At 42.7% G+C, this 21,830-nt stretch overlaps 1 protein-coding gene across 2 annotated transcripts in view; it reads right to left on the bottom strand.

Moving 5' to 3' along the window:
• The window catches only part of A2ML1 (alpha-2-macroglobulin like 1), a 92,550-nt gene that overhangs the window by 10,033 nt on the left and 60,687 nt on the right, over positions 1-21,830 (bottom strand). For both annotated transcript variants that reach the window (XM_032347178.1, XM_032347180.1), the window contains exons 7-28: positions 21,635-21,719; positions 20,584-20,710; positions 19,702-19,816; positions 19,036-19,145; positions 17,600-17,767; positions 15,166-15,393; positions 12,740-12,800; positions 12,344-12,489; positions 11,690-11,839; positions 10,960-11,118; positions 9,533-9,626; positions 8,994-9,114; positions 8,096-8,324; positions 7,839-7,965; positions 6,362-6,483; positions 5,624-5,675; positions 5,172-5,255; positions 3,572-3,748; positions 3,333-3,414; positions 2,814-2,970; positions 729-803; positions 390-552 (exon numbers count right to left, since the gene is read on the bottom strand). In XM_032347178.1, the coding sequence (XP_032203069.1) occupies positions 390-552; positions 729-803; positions 2,814-2,970; positions 3,333-3,414; positions 3,572-3,748; positions 5,172-5,255; positions 5,624-5,675; positions 6,362-6,483; positions 7,839-7,965; positions 8,096-8,324; positions 8,994-9,114; positions 9,533-9,626; positions 10,960-11,118; positions 11,690-11,839; positions 12,344-12,489; positions 12,740-12,800; positions 15,166-15,393; positions 17,600-17,767; positions 19,036-19,145; positions 19,702-19,816; positions 20,584-20,710; positions 21,635-21,719 (2,832 nt within the window). The remainder of the gene's footprint in view (positions 1-389; positions 553-728; positions 804-2,813; positions 2,971-3,332; positions 3,415-3,571; positions 3,749-5,171; positions 5,256-5,623; positions 5,676-6,361; positions 6,484-7,838; positions 7,966-8,095; positions 8,325-8,993; positions 9,115-9,532; positions 9,627-10,959; positions 11,119-11,689; positions 11,840-12,343; positions 12,490-12,739; positions 12,801-15,165; positions 15,394-17,599; positions 17,768-19,035; positions 19,146-19,701; positions 19,817-20,583; positions 20,711-21,634; positions 21,720-21,830) is intronic.

Here is a 21,830-nt window from a genome sequence, read left to right as displayed (position 1 = left end):
GTATAACAATTCCTTTTGGGGCACCTGGGTGGCTCAGTGACTTAAGCCTCTGCCTCCGGCTTAGGTCATGATCTCAGGGTTCTGCTCAGCAGGGAGCCTGCTTCCTCCTCTCTCTGCCTGCTGTTCTGCCTACTTGTGATCTCTCTGTCAAATAAATAAATAAATAAATCTTTAAAATAACAAAACAAAACAAAAAAAAGTCCTTTTAAGGACTTACATGGGCTTTCTCACAAAACTCTCAACAATGATTTAATGACCTTACAACTCTTCCTAAAAGGAATCTTATATATGATAGAATATATGTGGGACTATGGGGACTGAGAAAAACTACAGGTAACTCAGAACATATTTTCATAATTTCAAAAAAACTCCTAACCCAGTCAACATACCTGAGATGATAGCCTGCTGGTCTAACTTTTCAAGGAGAATGTTTCTGATGTCCATCTCCCCAGCCAGAGAGAATATATAAGCTAGGAGGGCCTGTGCGTAGAGGCTGGTAGTGGAGGAAACTGAACCTTTGAGGCACTGCAGACCCTGACTCACCATCGGGTCCTGGAAAGTAAGATGAAGAACCGAACTGATAAGGCATTCCTTGGAAAATGGAAAGCAATGAGAGACTCGTCATATCCTTTTTGAGTTTACAAGGGTGAATAGGGATTAAAAGTAGGTGAATTCCTCTAGAACTAGGCACAATAAGGATATAAAGAGGAGGAGCTAGAGACACTCACATGTGTGGTCATTCCCATCTCCAGCAATGCCGCTGTGATGTACGCAGTCAAGGAAATCTCATCATCAACGCCGCCCTAGAGGGTGACACGGAGACGGGTCAGGGCAGCCGCCAGCACGGCCTATGTGAGAATTGTATGCAATTTGCAAAAAGGCATCCCCTCCGAATGGGTGGATTACTTAAACAAACACAGCCCAGGGGATAGGGAGACAATCTCTTATTCTCAGCTTCTTACTCAATCTGAGTCTCCTCAAATGGATATCCTCTCAAGAAGAAAAAGGCCCACCCTCTTCTCCAGGAGAGACTAGGTGACATTTGCCTTGTTTAATGTCTTTCACAGAAAGATATTAGCAATTTTTTAAAAACAGCTAATTTAAATTGTTACCCTCATTTATTACATAAGGAAAAAAAAAAACCACTTAAAAGGTTAAAGGCTTGCTTGAGATTACACAGCTAATAAGCAGCAGGACTAGGATTTGAACGCAGGGAGTTTAGGTATGGAGTTCCCGCACTACATCACTGACCTTGCTACGCAGGGGATGGTTTTTTAAAAGACTGGCCAGGTCTGGTAAGAAAGGAAGAGGAAAGATATCTGGGATCTTGGGGTCCAGCCCTGGCTTGGGCTCCTCCCACGTGTACTTCACACAGTGCCTAAGAGGAGAGAGCCTCAGGGGCACTAATAAAATCCTACATAAGGAAAACCAGTGAATACTATACAGAGACTTTTTTTTTTAATGCCCAGGATTTTTAATCCAGGCCCTGGAACAGCACTGTCAATGATTTCTCAAGCAACATACCCACAGCTCTTTCTTTCACTGGCTATATTCTGAATTGAACAAATTCTCTGGAAGCATCCACACCTCATCTTGTGTTTAGGAAGGGGCAAGGGCAATGTAGTGAACAAACCAGAGCAGTGCCTCTGGAGGCCAGCGGCTGTGGTTCAAAGGACAGTCCTACCATCCATTAGCATTCACCTTGGGCAATTCACTTAATCTCTGCTCCTTAGTTTCTCTCTCTGTAAAATGGGATTAATAATGGTATACCAGCAGCTAGCTCATTAATTTGTCGTAAACATTAAATAATATCAAATAAACAAAGTGCTTAGAACAGTGCCTGGCACAGAGTAAACCTTTTACAAAAAATACTGGGCCACCTATCAGTCTTCACCAGAGCAGATGGCCTTGCTGCAGATTTAGGGAAATAGTAAAAAAAACTTCTAGAGAGAACTTTCAGAGAACTTCTAGTCCAGTGGTTCTCACACTTCCACGAATATCAGAACTACTCCAAGGTTAACTTGGTTAACCTTGGTTAACCAAGGTTAACTTCTGGTTAACACTGCATGTGTATTTATTTGTATTTTTATATTGTGAATTTTTTCAGTGGAGACATAGTACTTACTAAGTGTATGTTCCTGATTATATAGTTCTTGCTTTATTATCACATAAATCAGTTTTCCTGATTCCAAAAGCAGTACACATGCACACAAATACACACATTTGAAAGATTGCTCAAGGGCTGGTTAAAAGTACAAATTGCTGACCCACACTCCCAGAGCTTCCCAGAGTAGGTTCAAGGTAGGACTGGAATTTGCATTTCAAACAAATTCTCAGGTGCTGCTGATGTGGCTGATCTGAGGACCACACCATGGGAGCCACTTGCCAGTACATATTCCCATTCTACAGATAGGGAAGCTGAGTCTCAGACTGGTTGAGTATGGTGGCCAAAGTCATCTGGAGCCAGGGCTGAGACCCAAAAAATGCTGTTTCCTGGGCTTATGCTCTTTTGATTCTGCTCAGTCAGAAATGCAAATTCCGGAGCACCTGGGTGGCTCAGTGGGTTAAAGCCTCTGCCTTCCGCTCAGGTCATGATCCCAGGGTCCTAGGATCAAGCCCCGCATCAGGCTCTCTGCTCAGCAGGGAGCCTGCTTCCTCCTCTCTCTCTGCCTGCCTCTCTGCCTACTTGTGATCTCTGTCTGTCAAATAAATAAATAAAATCTTAAAAAAAAAAAAAAAGAAAAGAAAAGAAATGCAAATTCCTCCCAGACAGGTAGTGGGCCAAGGGGGGGGGGTGGTGTTGTGGTTTGCACCTTCATAGCTGTGTGAATGAGCCTTCCCACATTGGCGTAGCAACCTCTGGGGAGCTGCTTTCCTGCCAGCCAGTTGAGAGCATCCTGGATATTATTGTCATCAATGAAGATGAATTCTTGAGCTTGGCCAAAGCATTTGGTGACAAATGCTGTCAGCCTATATGGGTAAAGAGGAAAGTGTGACATGAAGGGGGATTTCCTAGCAAGGGTACAATAGTTCAATAGCTTATTTTGGGACAGGGTTCCAGAAGGGGATTAAGGAAACATAAGACCATAGGAGCCTAGAAAAGTGGAGTATTGATGGGCATTAATGGGGACATGAACTGGGGAGGCACAAGGTCAGGAAGAAGGGTGAGGGGCTTGACCATATGTGAGGCTGAAATAAACAATATTAAAGAGGTAGAGAGGATGGATAGAAAAAGAATGGGGTTAAGAGGAGTGGAGAAATAGTTTAAGAGAAATAGTTCCATAGTTCCAGGATTTATGCACTGGGGTACATTGAGAACTGGGCAATATTACCATGTGTTTCCATCTCCATCCTCCTCCCCAAAGGCACTGTATGAGCCATCTCTACGTTTGTACATTAGCTCCTTCTGGTACCCTGGGAAGCCAGGTATGATGTTAAATCACAGAGACAAATTCAAAAAACATGGCTTTCAAGGGTGCGGGGCACTTCAGGGGAAATTCCCCTGTGTCTTATTAAACTAGCATTAGGGTTTAGAGAATGTGTCCAAGAAGAAAAGATTGAACCAACTCACCTAGGTTCAAGAAACCCACTGCCCGAGACCTGATTTCCTTTGTCAGCAGCCTTGCCTTCTCCAGATACTGCAAGACATAGATTATAGGAGCAAACAAGACCATGTTCTGCTCCCCACAGCCGCTTGGCATCTGCACCAGATTGTCTAGGTTCTGTAGGGCTGTGCCCATAATGTCTCCTGAGATCCAAAAGGAGAGAGAAGGTGATGGTAGAGAGAAAAAGGAGCCCTTGTGAGTTACTGTCATTCATTTAACAAACATGTATCAGCGACCATTTAGTTGAGCACCTACACTGTGCCTGGGAGACAATAAGACAAATACAGTCTTTACCTCAAAGGATCATAACCAGAGGGGCAAACAATGACAGAATATTGCAGGTAAAATTCCTTACAAACAATTGCAATATAGCACTATAATACTGGGTTCATACAAGGTGCCGAAGTACACAGAGAGGTACACAGGCTACCGAAGGGAGTTCAGGACTTTTAAGAAGATATGTCAGCGGAGCTGGTGAGTGACCTAACAAAACCCGCAATACTCAGACTCAATCTCTAAAGTGCTCCACTGCCTGTAAATACATTATCCTCCAAAGTGCCACGTTCCCCCCAACCATACACAATTCTGACACTGTTTTCCAGGGATAGCTACTGACTCATTCATATATTTATTTTATAAGCCAGTAAGCCTGACATAAGCGGCCCATTAAGATTGGCACTTTCAGCATCAAGTTCAGTTCAAATCTATAAATAGGTACTGAAGGTAAACTATTTGGCAGGAACTATACTAGGACATGGCCCTTACCCTCAAGGACCCCATAAGGCAGTTTGAAAGACAGACATAGACAGTGAGCTATACTACAATAAGATGACTGATAAACAACAAATAAGATTCAAATAGAGTCCAAACAGAGAAATTTTAACCTGGAAGGGATCTCGGTAGGGACTAAGAATAAAGAAATAACCTAACATGTCCAGGGCTCCTACTACCTGCTAGATATTATGATGGAAACTTTATATTTAATTTTGACACCAGTCCTGAGAGGTAGATTATCATCAGTGTCTTGAGGAAGGGGAAAAAAAGGATCAGAATTGTTCACTTATTTATTCAAGGTCACCTGGCTATTAAATGGCACAATCCCGGCCCAGTTTTGTATGATTTACAAGCTCAGTCTTTTCTACTCAGTTCCCCTCCTTGCCCAGAGGAGTGAAGTGTCCCTTCTCTGTAAATATGCTTTTATCTTCCCTAACTATACTCAGATACATAAATTCCTCACTTTCTAAGTGGCTGCTATAAACACTGTGTTTCTTCTCCCCTCAATTTACAGACCACCTGAGCCTAAATACATATGGAGCTTTGTTGACCTTTAACTTCCTCCTCTGTCCAGACTCCTTCCTGTTTTTGACTCTCATATACATCTAATCCCATGAGTGCTCTTACCTATACGGTGTATATGCCAACTATACAAAATAAGTTCTTCTATCACATGCCTTCCTTCAGATTGGTCCACATGCCCCAAACCACTCCATGCTTTGGCAAATTTCAGCCCCATTTTTTTGTTTGTTTTGTTTTGTTTCTTTTGAGCAAGAATCCCTGGCTATTTACCCAGAACCGTAACATAAGCCTTGCTTGAATCAGGAACGACATCTGCAGGGAGCTCCAGCGAGATGGATTCTGAAGCCACTTGTCCTGTGAAAGGCAGAGAAAAGGCGAAAGTAGGGAAGGTGGAAATAGAGCGAGTTCAAAACCCAAACTTTAGAAAAAACTTTCTGTGATCCAGGGTTTTCTGTATCCAGTGCTTTCTGTGGGTTGGGGGCAATTTTTTTTAACCTGTTAATATTGTTCTCTGCTGAAAGTAAATTACCAAAAAAACCAAAAATGTGTTGCATATTTTTTCTTCTTTACCCTGTCTCTCAGCTAATTGGCCCTATTAGGGACAGCACCCCAGACAGCACCCTCCTATCCCTTCTTGTCCTATATATTCCTCCCTTGGCCTACAAATAGCTCTTGTTGCTGCCAGGAATTCTCAGTACCAACCCTTCTCTGCATTCACCTACCTTTTGGGCAAAGTAGTGAGCTGTACGTCTTCTCCACAAGGACTCCCTCAGGCTGACATGGAGACATAGTGGGGGAAACAATGAAGATGAATGTCAGGGCAGATGGCACTGAAGGAACAGCAAACGGGAAGGGAAATGGGGAGAAGAGGCCCTCCCTGTGCCCCCAGGCTTCTCAGAACTGGAGAGGATACACTTTCTCCTTGAAGCTCCCAAGAACTACACTTCAATGCAGGAATGGGCCTATCAATAAAATTCTTTCTGGGCAAGGGCTAGAGCTAAGGACAAGTTTAGGAAACTCCTAAGAGGCAGGATTGACAATGGGGCTCATAATGGGATAAAAAAGCAGTTAATAATGATATTAGAGATCTTAATAAGAAAAACTAACATTCATTGAGTATACCAGGTACTGTATTAGGCACTTTCACAGAGCATTGGAATGGGTTAAGCAAATAATAAAAGGCAGAAAGGGGCCACAGAATAAGGAAGGTAAGCTGCTTGATTGAAGGTGGAGTCAGACAGCTGTGAAAGACTAACTATATGGCTAGACACATAGAACATTGCTGGGCTGACTGCTACCTCCAAAGCTAGGTCTACAAAAATCTCACAGAAAGAAAGAAAGAAAGAAAGAGGAAGGAAGGAAGGGAAGAAAGAAAGAAAAGAAGGAAGGGAGAGAGGGAGGGAAGGAGGGGGGAAAAAAAAGGAAAGAAGAATGGGGAAGGGAAGGGACAGAAAACTCACCTTGACCAGAACTGGTTTGATGAGTGTGTCACTCTGGCCCTTTGCTGGAACAAACCCCTTTTGCCCCCCACAGAGTTCATTGCTGTCCAGAATCTTAGTAGTGATGGTAAAGTTCACATGACCTGGAAGAAAGAAGGGGAAAGGAAGGCATTAGCCCTATTGCCAGACGTACCAATGAGGCCTCTTCCCATTTAGACCAGGGCTTCTTAAACTTAACAACATGCAAAGACCTACAGATCTTGTTAGAATACAAATTGATTCAGTTCATCTGGGGTGGAGCCTATATTCACATTTCTAACAAGTTTTTAGGTGACGTCAATAATGCTGGTCCAGTGTGGCAGGCAGCCTGTAAGGACCCCCAGTGATCCCTGCTTCCCAATATCTACATTGTTGTGTAAGCTCCTCTCAGAGTGGGGGCTGGACTAAGCAACTCACTTCTAATGAGGCGGCTAGGGCAGAAGCAATGAGATGCCACTCTGGGACTAGGTTACAAAAAAGGGTATAGCTCCTGTGTCAGGCACACGCTTTATCTTGGGCCCCTTGCTCTGCAGGAAGCCAGCTGTCCTGTCCTGAGGCAGCCCAGTGGGAAGACTCATGTGGTAAGATACTGAGGGAGGCCCCTAGCCCACAGCGGAGGCCCAGAACTACAGCCTGTGAGGGACAGAGGCTTTGGGAGGAGCGTGGAAGTGGATCTTCTCCCAGTCGAGTCTCCAGGTAAAGACACAGCCTTGCTGACAGCGTGACTTGTATTTCATGACAGACCTTGAACCAGAGGCACCCTGCTATGCTCTGCACCTGGATTACTGGCCCAAGGAAACTGTGCGATCAGAAATGTTTGTTCTTTTAAGCCTCTAAGTTGTTGGGAGTTTTTTTGTGTTTTTGTTTTGTTTTATTTTTTTAGGATTTTATTTATTTCTTAGAGAGAGAGCATGAGTGGGGCCCCATCCCAGAAGCCCAAAATCTGACCTAAGCCCAAAGCAGACACTTAACTGACCAAGCTACCCAGGTGCCCCAAGCCTCTAAAGTTTTAGGGTGATTTGTTAAGCAGCAGTAGATAACTATTCATCTGAAGACCATACTTTCAGTTGCCAGGGTTTTATCCTAAGAGCAAATGACATCTAAGTGATATTGTGACGATTAAATGAGTCACCACATGTCAAGCAGTTAGAATAGCAGCTGGCCCATAGTAACTATTTGATAAGTAACATTACTATATATCCCTTGTCCTGGCATAAATATTAAAAGCTCCCCTTTTCACATTCAAAATTGTCCCATTTGGATAATTTTTTGGTCATCCATCAAAGAGCATTTTCTTATTTTTTTGTGGCATAGACTTAGGAGGGAAAAAAAATAGAGGCAAATAAAATGAGAAAGAACAAGAGAATAAAGCAAATGCAGGAGAGGAAAGGAGAGAGTCCTCAATCACTGAGCTTTTGCTCTGTGTTTTCCTTGCTCCTCTACTGCTTCCTTCTCTTACCTAACTTGATAGCAGTGATATTCCAGTGATAGCTTTTTGCTTCATCAGCACAGAGACAGCTGGAGCCCTGAGAATCTGTCCATGATTGCACCTGGTACTTATCTGATGTGCCCAGGTTAGTCTGAACCTGCAGATATTTAAGAAATAAAGGGTCTGAATACAGGAAACAACACACAGAGGCTTCGAAAAATATGGGGGTGGAGGCACACCCCATCTCTCTCCCAGGGACATCTGCTTCCTGTACCTCCAACTCTTACCCTGATGCAGTCCTTCAGATAATTGAAGATGGTGGCAGTAAGGCGAAAGGATTCCCCACGAACTACTGAGTAAGGGAGAGTCAGCTCAACAAAGAATGGCTTGAAAGCAGTCAGTCCAACAGTAGATGAAAGACCAAAGCCTCTGGACTGGGAGGTACAGAAAGTCATGGCCTTCCACTCAGTGATGGTATCGGGAACCGTGACATGGATAGCCTCCTTCCCAGAGTCACTGTGAGAACACGAGAGCCCAGGTGAGGCACACATCAGGAGAATATTGTGAATTAAGCTATAAATTTACCTACAGAAGTCATGGTTATTGTTGTTGTTGTTGTGAGGGGCGGGGTAAAAAGGCAACTGAACTGAGGAACGTGCAAATCTCAGAGTGTGAATGTTCAGGTGAGTGATGATGTATGAATATGGGAGAAGGAGGTGGTGTCTGGGGATGTGAATGGGTGAGTGAGAGTAGGGGGTCATGTGTGCAAATACAGCTTAAGCGGTCAGTGCCCTCTGAACCTGTGAGGGGATATCTCACTGAAGTTTTGACTGCCCTTTCTCTGATGGTTAGTGATTTTAAGCATCTTTTCATGTGCCATTCTTCTGGCTTGTCAAAATGAGCAGGTAAGCAGTGGGCAGGAACTGATGTCAACATGTGCCTTTCCATCTGTTGGACGTGGACTCCGAATGCCCTGTCTGCACTGTGTAAATGTGGAGACATGTGAGTTCGTTTTGAGGGATTGCCTGTGTTTGCCTAAGAATTCAGGAAAAAGGAAAGTTCCCATGTCCCCATTAAACTCTCTTGACTTGAGACTGAGATTCATTAAGAATTATCTGAGTCTGAGTTTACTGCTGAATCCCCACTGTACAGTCTTACTGTACCTACCTTTGAGGCATCACTTACCCGATAGGAAACAGATCCCAGAGCCAAGTCTCCGGGAAGTACTGGCGGACCTGAGAGTCCTGTGACTGAAGTGATGAAGGTGATGATGACCCAAAACTCGCTTCACCAATACCATAATTCACTAAGGAGAGCAAGAATAAGGGAATTGGTGGGAGGGAGTGCTGGTGGTGGACAGAAGACTTCTGTTGTAAGACAAATTGAAGCAGAGGGACTACTACTGAGAAATTTAGTGGGAAACAGAAAACATCCAGTCGCAGACAAGGAGAAAGGACCACTGAGGAACTGACTATTCACAAGGCCATGGGGGGGGTGGGAAGTGACAGATGAGGAGGTTGGGCCAGGGGATGAACAGGTAAGGGCTTCAGGTTTCAAAAATTCTCCCCAGGGAGAGAGAGCCGGCTGCCTCATCTATGACCCACAACCCACTGCCATTCTGAGGCAAGAGGCTCAGTGCAGGAACAGGAAGCAAAGAGTTAAGTGTTCAGAGTTCCATGATTTAAACATTTCAAGAGAATCCACAAGCCACACAGGTAGCTTACCTTCAGACACTGCAGTGCTATATTTTAGAGACTGATGACTGCAGTCTACTGGCTTCTTAATTTTGGCATTGGACAGTATTTTCAGGCCCATACCCTGAGAGGCACCGAGGAAACCAGAGAGTGAAGTGTCACGGTGGTCCCCTCCCTTATTACCAGGGCGACAGCCTAGGAATTCCACCCTCAAAGGACTGAACCAAGACATTCTTTTCCTATTAATTTTGAGACTAGTGGTTACTACCCAATACCCCAATACTCAGCCACCAAGGTTCTGTTTGCTTTTGTCAGCTAATGTGAATATCAATGACAATTTTTAAAAATATATACATATATATTTTTAAATATATACTTTAAATATACTTTTTAAATATATACTTTAAATGTATACTTTGCAAAATGATCACCACAGTAAGTCCAGTCAATAACCATTACCATACGTAGTTACAAAAAAATTTTTTCTTGGGATGAGAACTTGTAAGATCGACTCTTTAGCAACTTATAAATATGCAATATGAGGTCAAGCACACTGTCACCTTTCTGTACATTTCATCCCCAAGACTTATTTGTCTTATAACTGGATGTCTGTACCTTTTGATAACCTTCACTCATTTTGCCCACCCCCAACCCCTGCCTTGGGCAACCACCACATTGTTCTGTGTATCTATGAGCTTGGTTTTGCTGTTGTCATTGTTTTTTAGATTCCATGTGTAAGTGAGGTCGTATAGTACTTGTCTTTCTTTGACTGACTTATTTCATTGAGCGTAACGCCCTTGGGATGCATCCATGTTGTCTCAAATGGCAAGATTTCTTTCTTTTTTACGGCTGAATAGTATTCCACTTTTGTCATTGCCAAATATGTTTAATGCTTCTTCCAAATATTAGTCACTGGGTCATTATTATTTGCTTTAGACTGAACTTCCCAAGGGCAGGAACCATATTGGCTCAGTCAATCCAACAAAAATACATTGAGGATTATGAAGGATCAGTCATAGAGAGAATACAAAGATGAGCAAGACATGGTTCCTGACTTCAAAGACTTCCTGGTCAGTCTTGGGCCACAGCATCCCCAACTTCTACTCATAAAGTACTCAATTTCTACTCATGAAGTACTTTTTATAATAGTGGTAAGAAACCTCTGGTCTATCTTTCATCATTTTTCCTTCTTGACTGATCCCATGGAAATTAGTTCATTTGGGGACAGAAAGAGGCTGCACACAGCTTCTCAGTGGCTCTCTTCCAATGCAATCAGGTGACTGGGCCCCTTCTTCAAGCACAAGGACCATGGGAGGTTACCTCACATATCAGGAGTTTCTTCTAAGATTTTATCCTTTCAGTACCCACATGAATCTCTGTTTTTTTAGGTATGGACTTTCCTTCACCCCCCCCCCAACCACCACTGTTTCTATAACAAAATGGGTAAGAACATTTACCTGAAAAAAATGGAAAATGTCCATGCCTTCAGAGACCCAAGGCCTCCACATAACTGAGAGGGGCTGAGGAGCATCCCAGGCGCCAGACACTGGACACTCATCATATTCAGCCACCTGATAGGGGTAGTGACCATATGAGAATGAGAACATCCTATAGACCTGAAATAGGAGGGGAAAAGGAAATAAACTACTGACACGGTGAAATCGGTTGAGAATCTTCACTCAGATTCTGGTGCCATAGTTCACTGCTCTTGTATTATTTCTCTTCATTACTTCAGAATTGTTCCTATATTCATTCCATCATAATCCCTTCCTACTTTTTTTGTTTAGTAGACGCCAAGCTGGGCTCCAATGCGGGGCTTGAACTCATGACCCTGAGACTAAGTAAGACCTGAGCTGAGATCAAGAGTCAGACGCTCAAACAACTGAGTCACCCAGGCACTCTATCCCTTCCCTGATTTCTAAATTCTGATCTCTTCCTCACCTTTTTCAATAATTTGTCACCCTTACCTATTACAAATTTCCTACCTCTATGTGCACATGAACCATACCTTTCTCATACCACCGTTTGACTGTCATTTCCACACCAGCTTTTCTACCACCTTATGGTGATACAGTATTTCCCTCAGACTTTTCTTCCCACCCCACTGAAGCCCATCTTTTATTCTAATTCAGTCAAACCATCTTCTCTGTCAAGTCCCTCTTTCCACCCCATTGGCAGACTACTCACAGAATTGTTGCTCAGCTCTGTCTCTGGCCTAAGCAGTAAGACACTCTCATCCACAGCCCGGACTGCACACAGGGACCCAGGAGCTGCCTGTAGCTGTAGTTCCAAATCTGCTCCTGGAAGCTGCTGGGAAGGTGAGAAGCCAAGGAAAACCTGTGGAAGGAAAAAGTGCAACTTGGGGATCAGGTCAGCCTGGAGAGAAGGGGAAACAGTGTAATTTGGATCATCAGCCAATATCTCCCAACTTTGGCATTCAAGCCCAATCTTTCACTTTTATACTGATTTTTTTTTTCTTTTGTAAAGTCTAGCCCTTTCAGAACTTGTGGCTTGTGGTACAATTGGAAAAAGTGAGCAGCATAGCACAGAAAAACATAGAAAGTTTAAGAGATCCCCCCAAAAAAAGTTGAAAAAAAAGTTTAAGAAACAAAAACTAGAAAGAAAGAACTGCTATACAGAATATATAATTTCCTAGCACTCCTTCTTAAAAAGAAGTGGGAGATAGATTTCAACAAAATATACTGAGACATAAATATAACAATGACATCTACTTCAATATAATCTTATTTCCCTACCCCTGCCTGATTTCCAACCCCAGCACATACACTATCTCTCTCTATGCCCAGACCTTTTCTTCACCTTTCTCAACCGCCATTTTACCTGATTGTCAAAACACATCTCTACTGAGAACTGAATTTGGTCAGCTATAATGCCTCCACTGGGAAAAATGGCATAGATCACCAGGGAAGGATCAGGGGCTAGTCTGGAAGTGAAGGTCAGTGAGAGGGAAAAAGAGCCTTCTGTTCCTGAAAAAGAAGAGGGGATACACAGGGATGAGAACACATACTCATCTACTGACGACCTCCGACCACATGTCTGCTCTTCTCCTTGGGCCTGCTGCTGGCCTCATGGTGCAAGTTACATCCCATTTTCCTGTTCTCCTATGCTTATCGTTACTGTTCTACTCTCATTGCTTCTTCTTTTGCTTCTAGTATAACAGCATTTCCTGGAAGCTTAAAGTATCCTTTGGTTTTTAGCAGAAGCATGAACACTCACCTTCCTCCTCAAAGTTCAGGTGTTTCTGCCCCTCCATCTCCAAATGCCCTTTCCCTATTAACTAAAAAAGACCAAAAAAAAAAAAAAATCAACAGCAGGGAAGTTATGAGAGTTTAGCCTTGACCCTAGCCTAGAGCATCCCTGCACCTCTCCATAAAGAGAGGCTCCTTTCGTATCTCCAGAGCCTGGGTCAATACTTCATGCAGCGTCCATCAGTTGGTCAAATGGTGGATAGTGCTAAGAGCCCTGCTGATTCCTCCTCCAGGAGGTTCTGCATGAGAACCACAGGGGTGCATGGAAGGAGACAAAGATCATGAGTACCTCACGGCCAAACAGAAGAGAAACCATCCTCCACAATGGATAGCTGTCCACCAATTCTTGAAAATCTCCAGGTTTTATTCTCTTATGATCCTTATAGCACAAAGTTACCTAAAATTCATCTTCATCTTCATGACCTTTTTTTTAATTATACTTAATCCAAAATTCAATGGAAATGAGTGTGCTTTAAACTGACTTGAGCCCTTCTGACATTTGACTCTTTGGAGGAGAAATCCCCTTTGTCTGAGTCTCCCTTCCTATTCATTCCCTTGAAACCAAATTCAGTGAAATTTTCTAAGCAGGGCTGTCATCTCAGACCTGTGGCCAGGTCCTGGGCCTCCTGGCTGACACTCAGCCCTTCTACACTGATCAGCTGGCTACTTCTCTGGGGCTCACCACACCCCTGTCCTAAAGGCAGGCAAGTGCCATCACTCTTGACTATTCACTCTGTTGCACCAGGATGACTGTTTCGGCTTGACAAAGACACGGAAATGAATCAATGCAGAGAAAATCCCTCAGAAACTCCAACCCTCCTCTTACCAGAGGATGGTAAGAAAATGGAGACTCTAAGGCGTCAAACCCAGGATTTACACAAATCTAATTTCTCACTGTCACCAAGGTGACCATTAAAGCTGCTTATAGTTATACATTTCTTTCAAGCTACAAGTTACAGTTTTGTACAACGAAGCTGCTATCCGTGTTTAATTTTAACCTTTATCATCTATTTTGAAATTTTAACCAATGAAACACAGTATGAAATTTATTCTGCGTCCCATCCCCTCCTTATCCTCTTCCCTACTCACCCACCAGCTCCCGTCCAGTCCCGACCAGCAAGGTTTTATCCTTAATTCCTCATTTTATCCTCCCACACAATTTTCCTGTTTAAAATCGCTTTTTTTTCCCTCATTTCCTCCCCCAATCCTTTATGCTTACACTGAAATACAATTAGCCACTAGCCACAAGGGACTGCGGGAGCCTTTGAAATGTGGCTACTATAAAATACATAACCAGCTGAAATAAAAAATGTGAAATATCTATTAATAATTTTGATATGGATTTCATGTTGACATCATCATATGCTGGATACACTGGGTTAAATAGATTTTTTTTTTTTTTAGTTTATTTACTTATTAAGTGTTCTCAACACCCAATGTGGGGCTCAAACTCACGACCTAGAGATGAAGAGCTGCATGTTCCCCTCAACGGAGCCAGCCAGGTGCCCAAACAAAATAAAAAATATATATATATATATACATATATATATATATTTTTTAAGTTTTATTTATTTATTTCACAGAAAGAGATCACAAGTAGGCAGAGAGGCAGGCAGAGATAGAGGGGGGAGCAGGCTCCCTGATGAGCAAAGGGCCTGATTCCAGGACCCTGAGATCATGACCTGAGCTGAAGGCAGAGGCTTAACCCACTGTGCCACCAAAAAATATATATTTTTGGTGCCCCAAAAATATATTTTTAAAATTAGTTTTACCTAGGGGCACGTGGCTGGCTCAGTCAATTAAACAGGGGATTCTTTTTTTTTTTTTTTTAAAGATTTTATTTATTTATTTGACAGAGCGAGAGAAAGAGCACAAGCAGGAGGGAGAGGCAGAGGGAGAAGCAGGCTTTCCACTGAGCAGCAAGCCCGATGCAAGACTTGATCCCAGGGCCTTGGGATCATGACCTGAGCTGAAGGCAAATGCTTAACTGACTGAGCCACCCAGGGGTCCCAAAGTGGGGGATTCTTGATTTCAACTCAGGTCAAGATCTTGGGGTCCTGGGATGGAGTCCCAGGTCAGAGTCCACACTCAGAAGGGAATCTGCTTGGGATTTTTCTTCTCCCTTTCTCTTTGTCCCTCCCCCAACTGGTATATGAACTTTCTCTCTCCCTCTTTCTCTCATAAATAAGTAACATCTTTTTAAATAAATAAAATGAAATAAAATTGTTTTTACCTACTCTTTTAATTTTTTAAATATGGCTTCTAAACATTTTGAAATTACCTCTGGGACTCACATTAGGTCTCTAGACAGTCTACCCCTTCTCTCTGGCTCACTCTCGTCACTTCCTTTCCTCTCCCGGAGCACTTTCACCAGCCCTCATTGCCCTGTCTCACATAGTAGGAGAAGATGACGTCCTGATCAGGGTTTGCGTCTGCAGGATCGATGTAGTAATCCACCAGCACTTCCTGGGGCTGGCCACACGCCAAGACTCCATGTAGCCGGTGGATACCAACAAAGCTCCGAGTTGGGTTGTAGAAGGGCTGCACATGCAGATAGCCATTTCTGTAGTAATGAGGCTTCTGTCCCGGATTATATACCGAATTTTCCATTTGGAATCTTCCCTAAGAAATGAGAGAAAGTAAAAGGCTCTTCACACATTCTCTGAGCAAGCCCATGGACTAGTTATGGTTTTCACAGATCTCTCAAATCTTCACTGCCTAAGAGCAGCATGTAGATATTTTACTAGAGGTCCAGCCAAGGATCTTTGAGAAATCCACAACAGCAGTACTTCAGTAGGCAGAGGAGTGAAGTAAGGGCTGAATTACAGCTGTCAAGTAATAGGCAATTGTGGATGATAAACTTTCAGGGATTGATGTAGGGACTATAGATAAGCATGATCAAGATTACCTAGAAATTAAAGAATATATCCTAGGGATAAGAAAACAAGGCATAAAGGATAACAAGATTAAAAATAATTATTTCTAGGGCGCCTGGGTGGCTCAGTGGGTTAAGCCGCTGCCTTCGGCTCAGGTCATGATCTCAGGGTCCTGGGATCGAGTCCCGCATCGGGTTCTCTGCTCCGCGGGGAGCCTGCTTCCTCCTCTCTCTCTCTCTGCCTGCCTCTCTGCCTACTTGTGATCTCTCTGTGTCAAATGAATAAATAAAATCTTTAAAAAAAATTATTTCTAAGTAGGGTGATTGAGTGATGCCTTGTGTAAAGGACTAAATTAGCCACAACACAAACTGTATGTGTTTGCTTAAGTAGTATAGCTCAGTGATTGCATTAATGGCACAATCCATCCCTCCCCATGTTCATGTCCTTTACCATGTAATCATTACCCTTCTAGTCTAACTTCAGGCCTACCATGTGACTTGCTGGGAATGGGATGTGAGCATACGCCAGCTTGGAGAAACCCTTTTGGGTCCACTTTTGCTCTTGTATCTCATCGTTGCCATCAGAATATCCCTGGGATAGCTTTCTGGAGCATGAGACACTGGCCTTCATCCCCAAACATGTAAGGAAGTCCACCAAGATCAGCAGAGCTGCGTATCTGACTACCCCAGATGTATGAGCAATAAAGCCTTGTTGTTATAACACTAAAGTTTTGTAGTTGTTTGTTGAGCAGCATTATTTCACAGTTGATTACTGGTATGAGTAGTTTTCCTTATAAGTTATCCAAAATGTAGAGTTTTCTTCTTTGCCATTTTTTATGAGTAATGGCCCAGGGCAGGTGAGAAGAGGGAAATAGGAGGAAAAGAATAACTCTGAACTATTTTTTCCTCCCTACTCTGATTTTATTTAATTTTTTAAAAAAGATTTATTTATTTATTTATTTATCTATTTATTTATGTGACAGAGATCACAAGTAGGCAGAGAGGCAGTCAGAGAGAGAGGAAGGGAAGCAGGCTCCCCGCCAAGCAGAGAGCACAACTCGGGGCTCAATCCCAGGACCCTGAGACCATGACCTGAGCTGAAAGCAGAGGCTTTAACCCACTGAGCCACCCAGGTGCCCCACCACTCTTATTTTAAATATAGGATCAAAATAGAGATGGGGATAAGTTGAAAGATGAATTAGTAGAAATAACTATTTTTAGGGTGCCTGGGTGGCTCAGTGGGTTAAATATAATCCTTAGGCTCTAAGAAGATCTGGATTGTTCTTGGTCTAGAGAAAAGATGACTAAGGATGGGCCTAAATGGATCTAAAAATATACAAGGTTATTGTGTGGAAAAGTTATTTGGAACTTAAAAAAAGATAGATGTATTGTTAAGTATCAGAAAGAAGACAGGAGGTTAAGCCTCTGCCTTCAGCTCAGGTCATGATCTCAGGGTCCTGGGATCGAGTCCCACATCAGGCTCTCGGCTTGGAAGGGAGCCTGCTTCCTCCTCTCTCTCTCTCTCTCTCTCCGCTTACTTGTGATCTCTCCCTTGGTCAAATAAATAAAAAAAATCTTTAAAAAAATAAAGAAATAACAATTTTTATCTGAAGGGCCATTTATTAGATTGATATTAAAAACAAAACAAAACAATAAAACCCTTGGGGCACCTGGGTAGCTCAGTTGGTTGGGCATGCTACTCTTGGTTTTGGCTCGGTCATGATCTCAGGGTCCTAGGATTAAGCTCCATGTCACGCTCCATGCTCTGAGTCTGCTTGGGGTTCTCTCTCCCCCTCCCTCTGCCCCTTCCCCCTTCCAAATAAATCTTTAAAAAAACCCAAAATTTTCTCAAGTGGGAAGCAGGACTGATGAGTGATGGAGATGGAATTACAGCAGAGGGAGGAGGGGAGAGAAACAGGAAAAGTTTGACGTTTTCCCTCAGGGAAGCCTTACCTCCAGAGAAATATCTCCCCCACTCCAATTAACTGTATCCAGCTTGAAGGGAGCAAGGCCGTCATTGTCTGTAGTTAGGGTCTGGTTGATGGTTCCATTTGTGCCATAAATCACCAGATATACTGAATGATTCTTGAGAAGGGAGCCATCATGGCCCCTAACTCTTATCTGGGGGATGAAGGTTATTGGGATGTTAGAATTAGGTTTGGAGTAAGTTCGAGTATGTGGTAAATTGAGGTGATAAAAGAAACTCTAAGAACGCATTTCAGGAGGGAGTCCAGAAAACAGGTAAGTGTGATTCAAGCATTGGAAACTAACATCTATGAGGAAATGAGAAACGCACAGGAGGAGCTCAGCCTGGAGCAGAAGTAGACTTGCCATGTAGCTAATGAAGCTTTAAGACGCTTCATTTACACGGGCCCCTTCCAAGGCTTCCAAGGCTCTCTGTACATTATATTGCTTTAATTTTTTTTAAACAGAGTCCCCTTCCACTCGCAAATTGTATAATCCTTAGGCTCTAAGGAGATCTGGATTGTCCTTGGTCTAGAGAAAAGATGACTAAGGATGGGCCTAAATGGATCTAAAAATATACAAGGTTATTGTGTGGAAAAGTTATTTGGAACTTAAAAAAAAAGATAGATAGATTGTTAAGTATCAGAAAGAAGACAGGAGTGAAGCCTGACTGGCTCAGCTGGGAGAGCATGTACCTCTTGATCTGAAGGTCAAGCCTTCAAGCCCCATTTCGGGTGTAGAGATTACTTAAATAAATAAATGGGGTTTTTGGTTTTTGGTTTTTTGTTTTGCTTTGTGTTTTTTTTGTTTTTGTTTTTGTTTTTTTTTTAAGAAAGAAAGAAGACACCAACAAAGGAAATTTTTAAATCTCTGAGGAAACTGCTTAAGGAGCTATCAATGGCTCTCTGTTAAGGAAAGTTAAACATTCATCTTGCTTAGGGGAGGAGCCACAGTAGATGATTTCTCTAGACACCTTGCAGGTCTAAAATTCAAAGATGTGTACATTAGGAGCCCCTGGCATTGGCAAAGGCAATAAAGTCACATTAATATTCAAAGTGCATCTCATGTGAGATTAAGGGCAGCACAGCATAAGGAATTAAGAGTATATACTCTGGATCCAGGCAGCCTGGCTCTCACTCTCTCACTTAAGAGTGCACTTGAGATAGGCCTAATGTTGATCCTAGTTACCACTTACCAGCTGTATAACTTTTGGAAAATCACTTAACCTTGCTGTGCCTCAGTCCCCTTATCTGTAAAATGGGGCCAATAACAGTTTCTACCTCACTGGGTAGTTATAAAGATTAAATAAGTAAATACCTGTAAAGTACTTAGGACAATGCTAAATTAGCTATTATTATGTCTACAGGAAGAAGGCAACGGTGGATGGTTAAACATTTTTTGTGTAGAGACGAGTTTCAACATACCTTCCCACTGAAGGGGAAATTGGGGTAATAAAAGTCTTTGGTGTCTTCAAAGGTTATTGATCCCACTTCTGAAGAAATGTAGATATCCTGAGTAGTATTGGCTTCTACTCCTGCAGAGCGAAACCAGATGTATGACAATTGAAATACCTGATATCCTCATCTTCATGTTTAACATAAAATCCCTGGGGTGCCTGGGTGGCTCAGTGGGTTAAGCCTCTGCCTTCGGCTCAGGTCATGATCTCAGGATCCTGGGATCGAGCCCCACATCGGGCTCTCTGCTCAGTGGGGAGCCTGCTTCCCCTCTCTCTCTGCCTGCCTCTCTGTCTACTTGATCTCTGTCTGTCAAATAAATAAATAAAATCTTTAAAAAAAAAAAAACAAAAAACAAAAAAACACATAAAATCCCTGAAAGGAGAATGCCACTAGAAGTATGAAGCTGAACATATTTCTGGCCAAAGATCCAAACAAACTCTTCCTCCCCAACCTTTCGGGAAAACAGTAACAGAGGACAGACTGGAATCTGGCACTTCCCTTTGACTATGACCTAGGAACAGAGTCATTCCCAAACACTAGTGAGGGTAGGTCTTGAGTCCTCTGAATAAGTTTATCCCTGGAACAGGCCTTCTCCTTTCTCTTTTCTCAATGAACCAAGACTATTCCACTTACCTGTACCTTCCTCCACCACAGTAGCCACAATATTGATGGTGTGGCTGTACATGTAACCAGTGAGGTTGAAAGTGGACATGTCCACAGAAGCAGAGAAGCATCCTGTTTTGTCTGTCTAGTGAAGCAATCAGGGGGCCAAAAAGAGAGGATGAATAACCTAACTTTTACCCCGTTTCATAACGCACTATCGAAAGAAATTCTTATCTCCATGCTTTGGTTTCTCCACCTTCAAGACAGAAAAACTTCCCTATAACATAGAGTATATACACCAGCAACACACAATCAGGAAACAACTCTGAGGTTCCAAGATATGGGAGGGGTGCGGGCGAGAACCAACTGCAGGAAAACTGTACCTCTCAAGGATTTAGGTTAATTTCTTGACTCTAAGGCAGATTCTAAAAAAGACTTCATCTATTTAGAGTAAAGAAGACTGCTTTGTTCTTTGGAACTAGGGCAATAATTGTATGAAATGATTTCTACTTTGGGCTTTTTACTGCTTTTTATTTTTTAACCACTTTTCGATTTTTTTTTTCTTTTTTCAGTTTTTTTTTTCTTTTTTCAGTTTTTATTTAGGTTTCAGTTAGTTAACATATAGTGTAATATTAGTTTCATTAGTAGGATTTTGTGATTTATCACTTATATATGACACCCAGTGCTCATTACATCATGTGCCCTCCTTAATGTCCATCACCCAGTTACCCCATCCCCCCACCTGCCTCCTCTCCAGCAACCTTCAGTTTGTTCCCTATAGTTAAGAGCCTCTCTTTTTCTCATGTTCATCTGTTTCAATTTTTCAATTCCTTTCCCACTTTTTAATACTGATGTTTGGCTATTCATTAGGACATAGGAATAAGGTTCCTTTTCTACATTCCACTTACTCACCTGTCCAGAAAGATTCCTGCACTTGTCAGGTAGCTGTTCCCGTCCTGCCTGTGGAAAATGGTAAGTATATGCCTTTTGACACACAGAGACCTGTGCTGTCCCCAGGATGGGCTTTCCGTAGGTGTACCTAACCCAGAAAAGCATGAGAAGTCAGAGTTGGGAGAGTGCACTTGAGATCCAGCCCTCCTCTTCCAGAACACTATTGTCCCTTCTTTCCCCTACTCCAACTTGGTAAAGTACTAACAATCCTTCCCTAGTCTTGTTCACTTCCCTGCTTCCCTCATAGCCTTATGAACCTTCTGAAGGACAGACATGGTATTTTCTCTCTCCTTGTTCCTATTGCTTCATGGGACTCAATATTGTTTTCTGCATAAGGTAGACACTGAATCAATAATGCTGACTCAGCAATGGAAACGTAAGAGCAGAGACACAATTAGAAAATGTGTTCTTAGGGGTTGCTGGGTGGCTCAGGTGGTTAAGCATCTGCCTTCAGTTCAGGTCATGATCCCATCACCCTGGGAATAAGCCCCGCATTGGGCTCCCTGCTCTGTGGGGAGCCTGCTTCTCCCTCTCCCTCTCCTGCCACTCCCCCTGCTTATGCACACGGTGTGCTCTCTTTCTGTCAAATAAATAAATAAAATCTTAAAAAAGAAAAAAAGAAAGAAGGAAGAAAAGAAAGAAAATGGTTAAGTCATGACTTTGGGACCATCTAAAAATATCTTACATTTTATTTTTATTTTATTTATTTTTTTTTAAGATTTTATTTATTTATTTGACAGAGAACACAGGTAGGCAGAGAGGCAGACAGAGAGAGAGGAGGAAGCAGGCTCCCTGCTGAGCAGAGAGCCCGATGCGGGACTCGATCCCAGGACCCTGAGATCATGACCTGAGCCGAAGGCAGCGGCTTAACCCACTGAGCCACCCAGGCGCCCAATATCTTACATTTTAACCACTGCCTCCATGCCTGCACAACAACTCTCCCCATAACACTCCCTTTGTCAGCTTCTCAATACAGTTTTACTCTTCACCAAATCCAGAGCTTTACTCTTACCTACAACAGATTTTCACTAAGAAGGATTCCTCCATTGTTGATAATTGCCTGGGCTCCACCACATCGACCTTAAACTTAGGCAACACTGGAGAGAGTGGAAATAGATGTGGGAAAGGAAAAGAAAGAAAGAGGATTTGACCATACAGGTAGTAGACAGAGGGGTATAAAAACAGTCATACTTAAATTAATTATTTAA

The sequence above is a fragment of the Mustela erminea genome, chromosome 6 (assembly GCF_009829155.1).
Source record: "Mustela erminea isolate mMusErm1 chromosome 6, mMusErm1.Pri, whole genome shotgun sequence".
Taxonomy (NCBI): Eukaryota; Metazoa; Chordata; class Mammalia; order Carnivora; family Mustelidae; genus Mustela; species Mustela erminea.
Note: the sequence above shows the minus strand (reverse complement) of the source record. Positions and strands in the feature narration are given on the sequence as shown.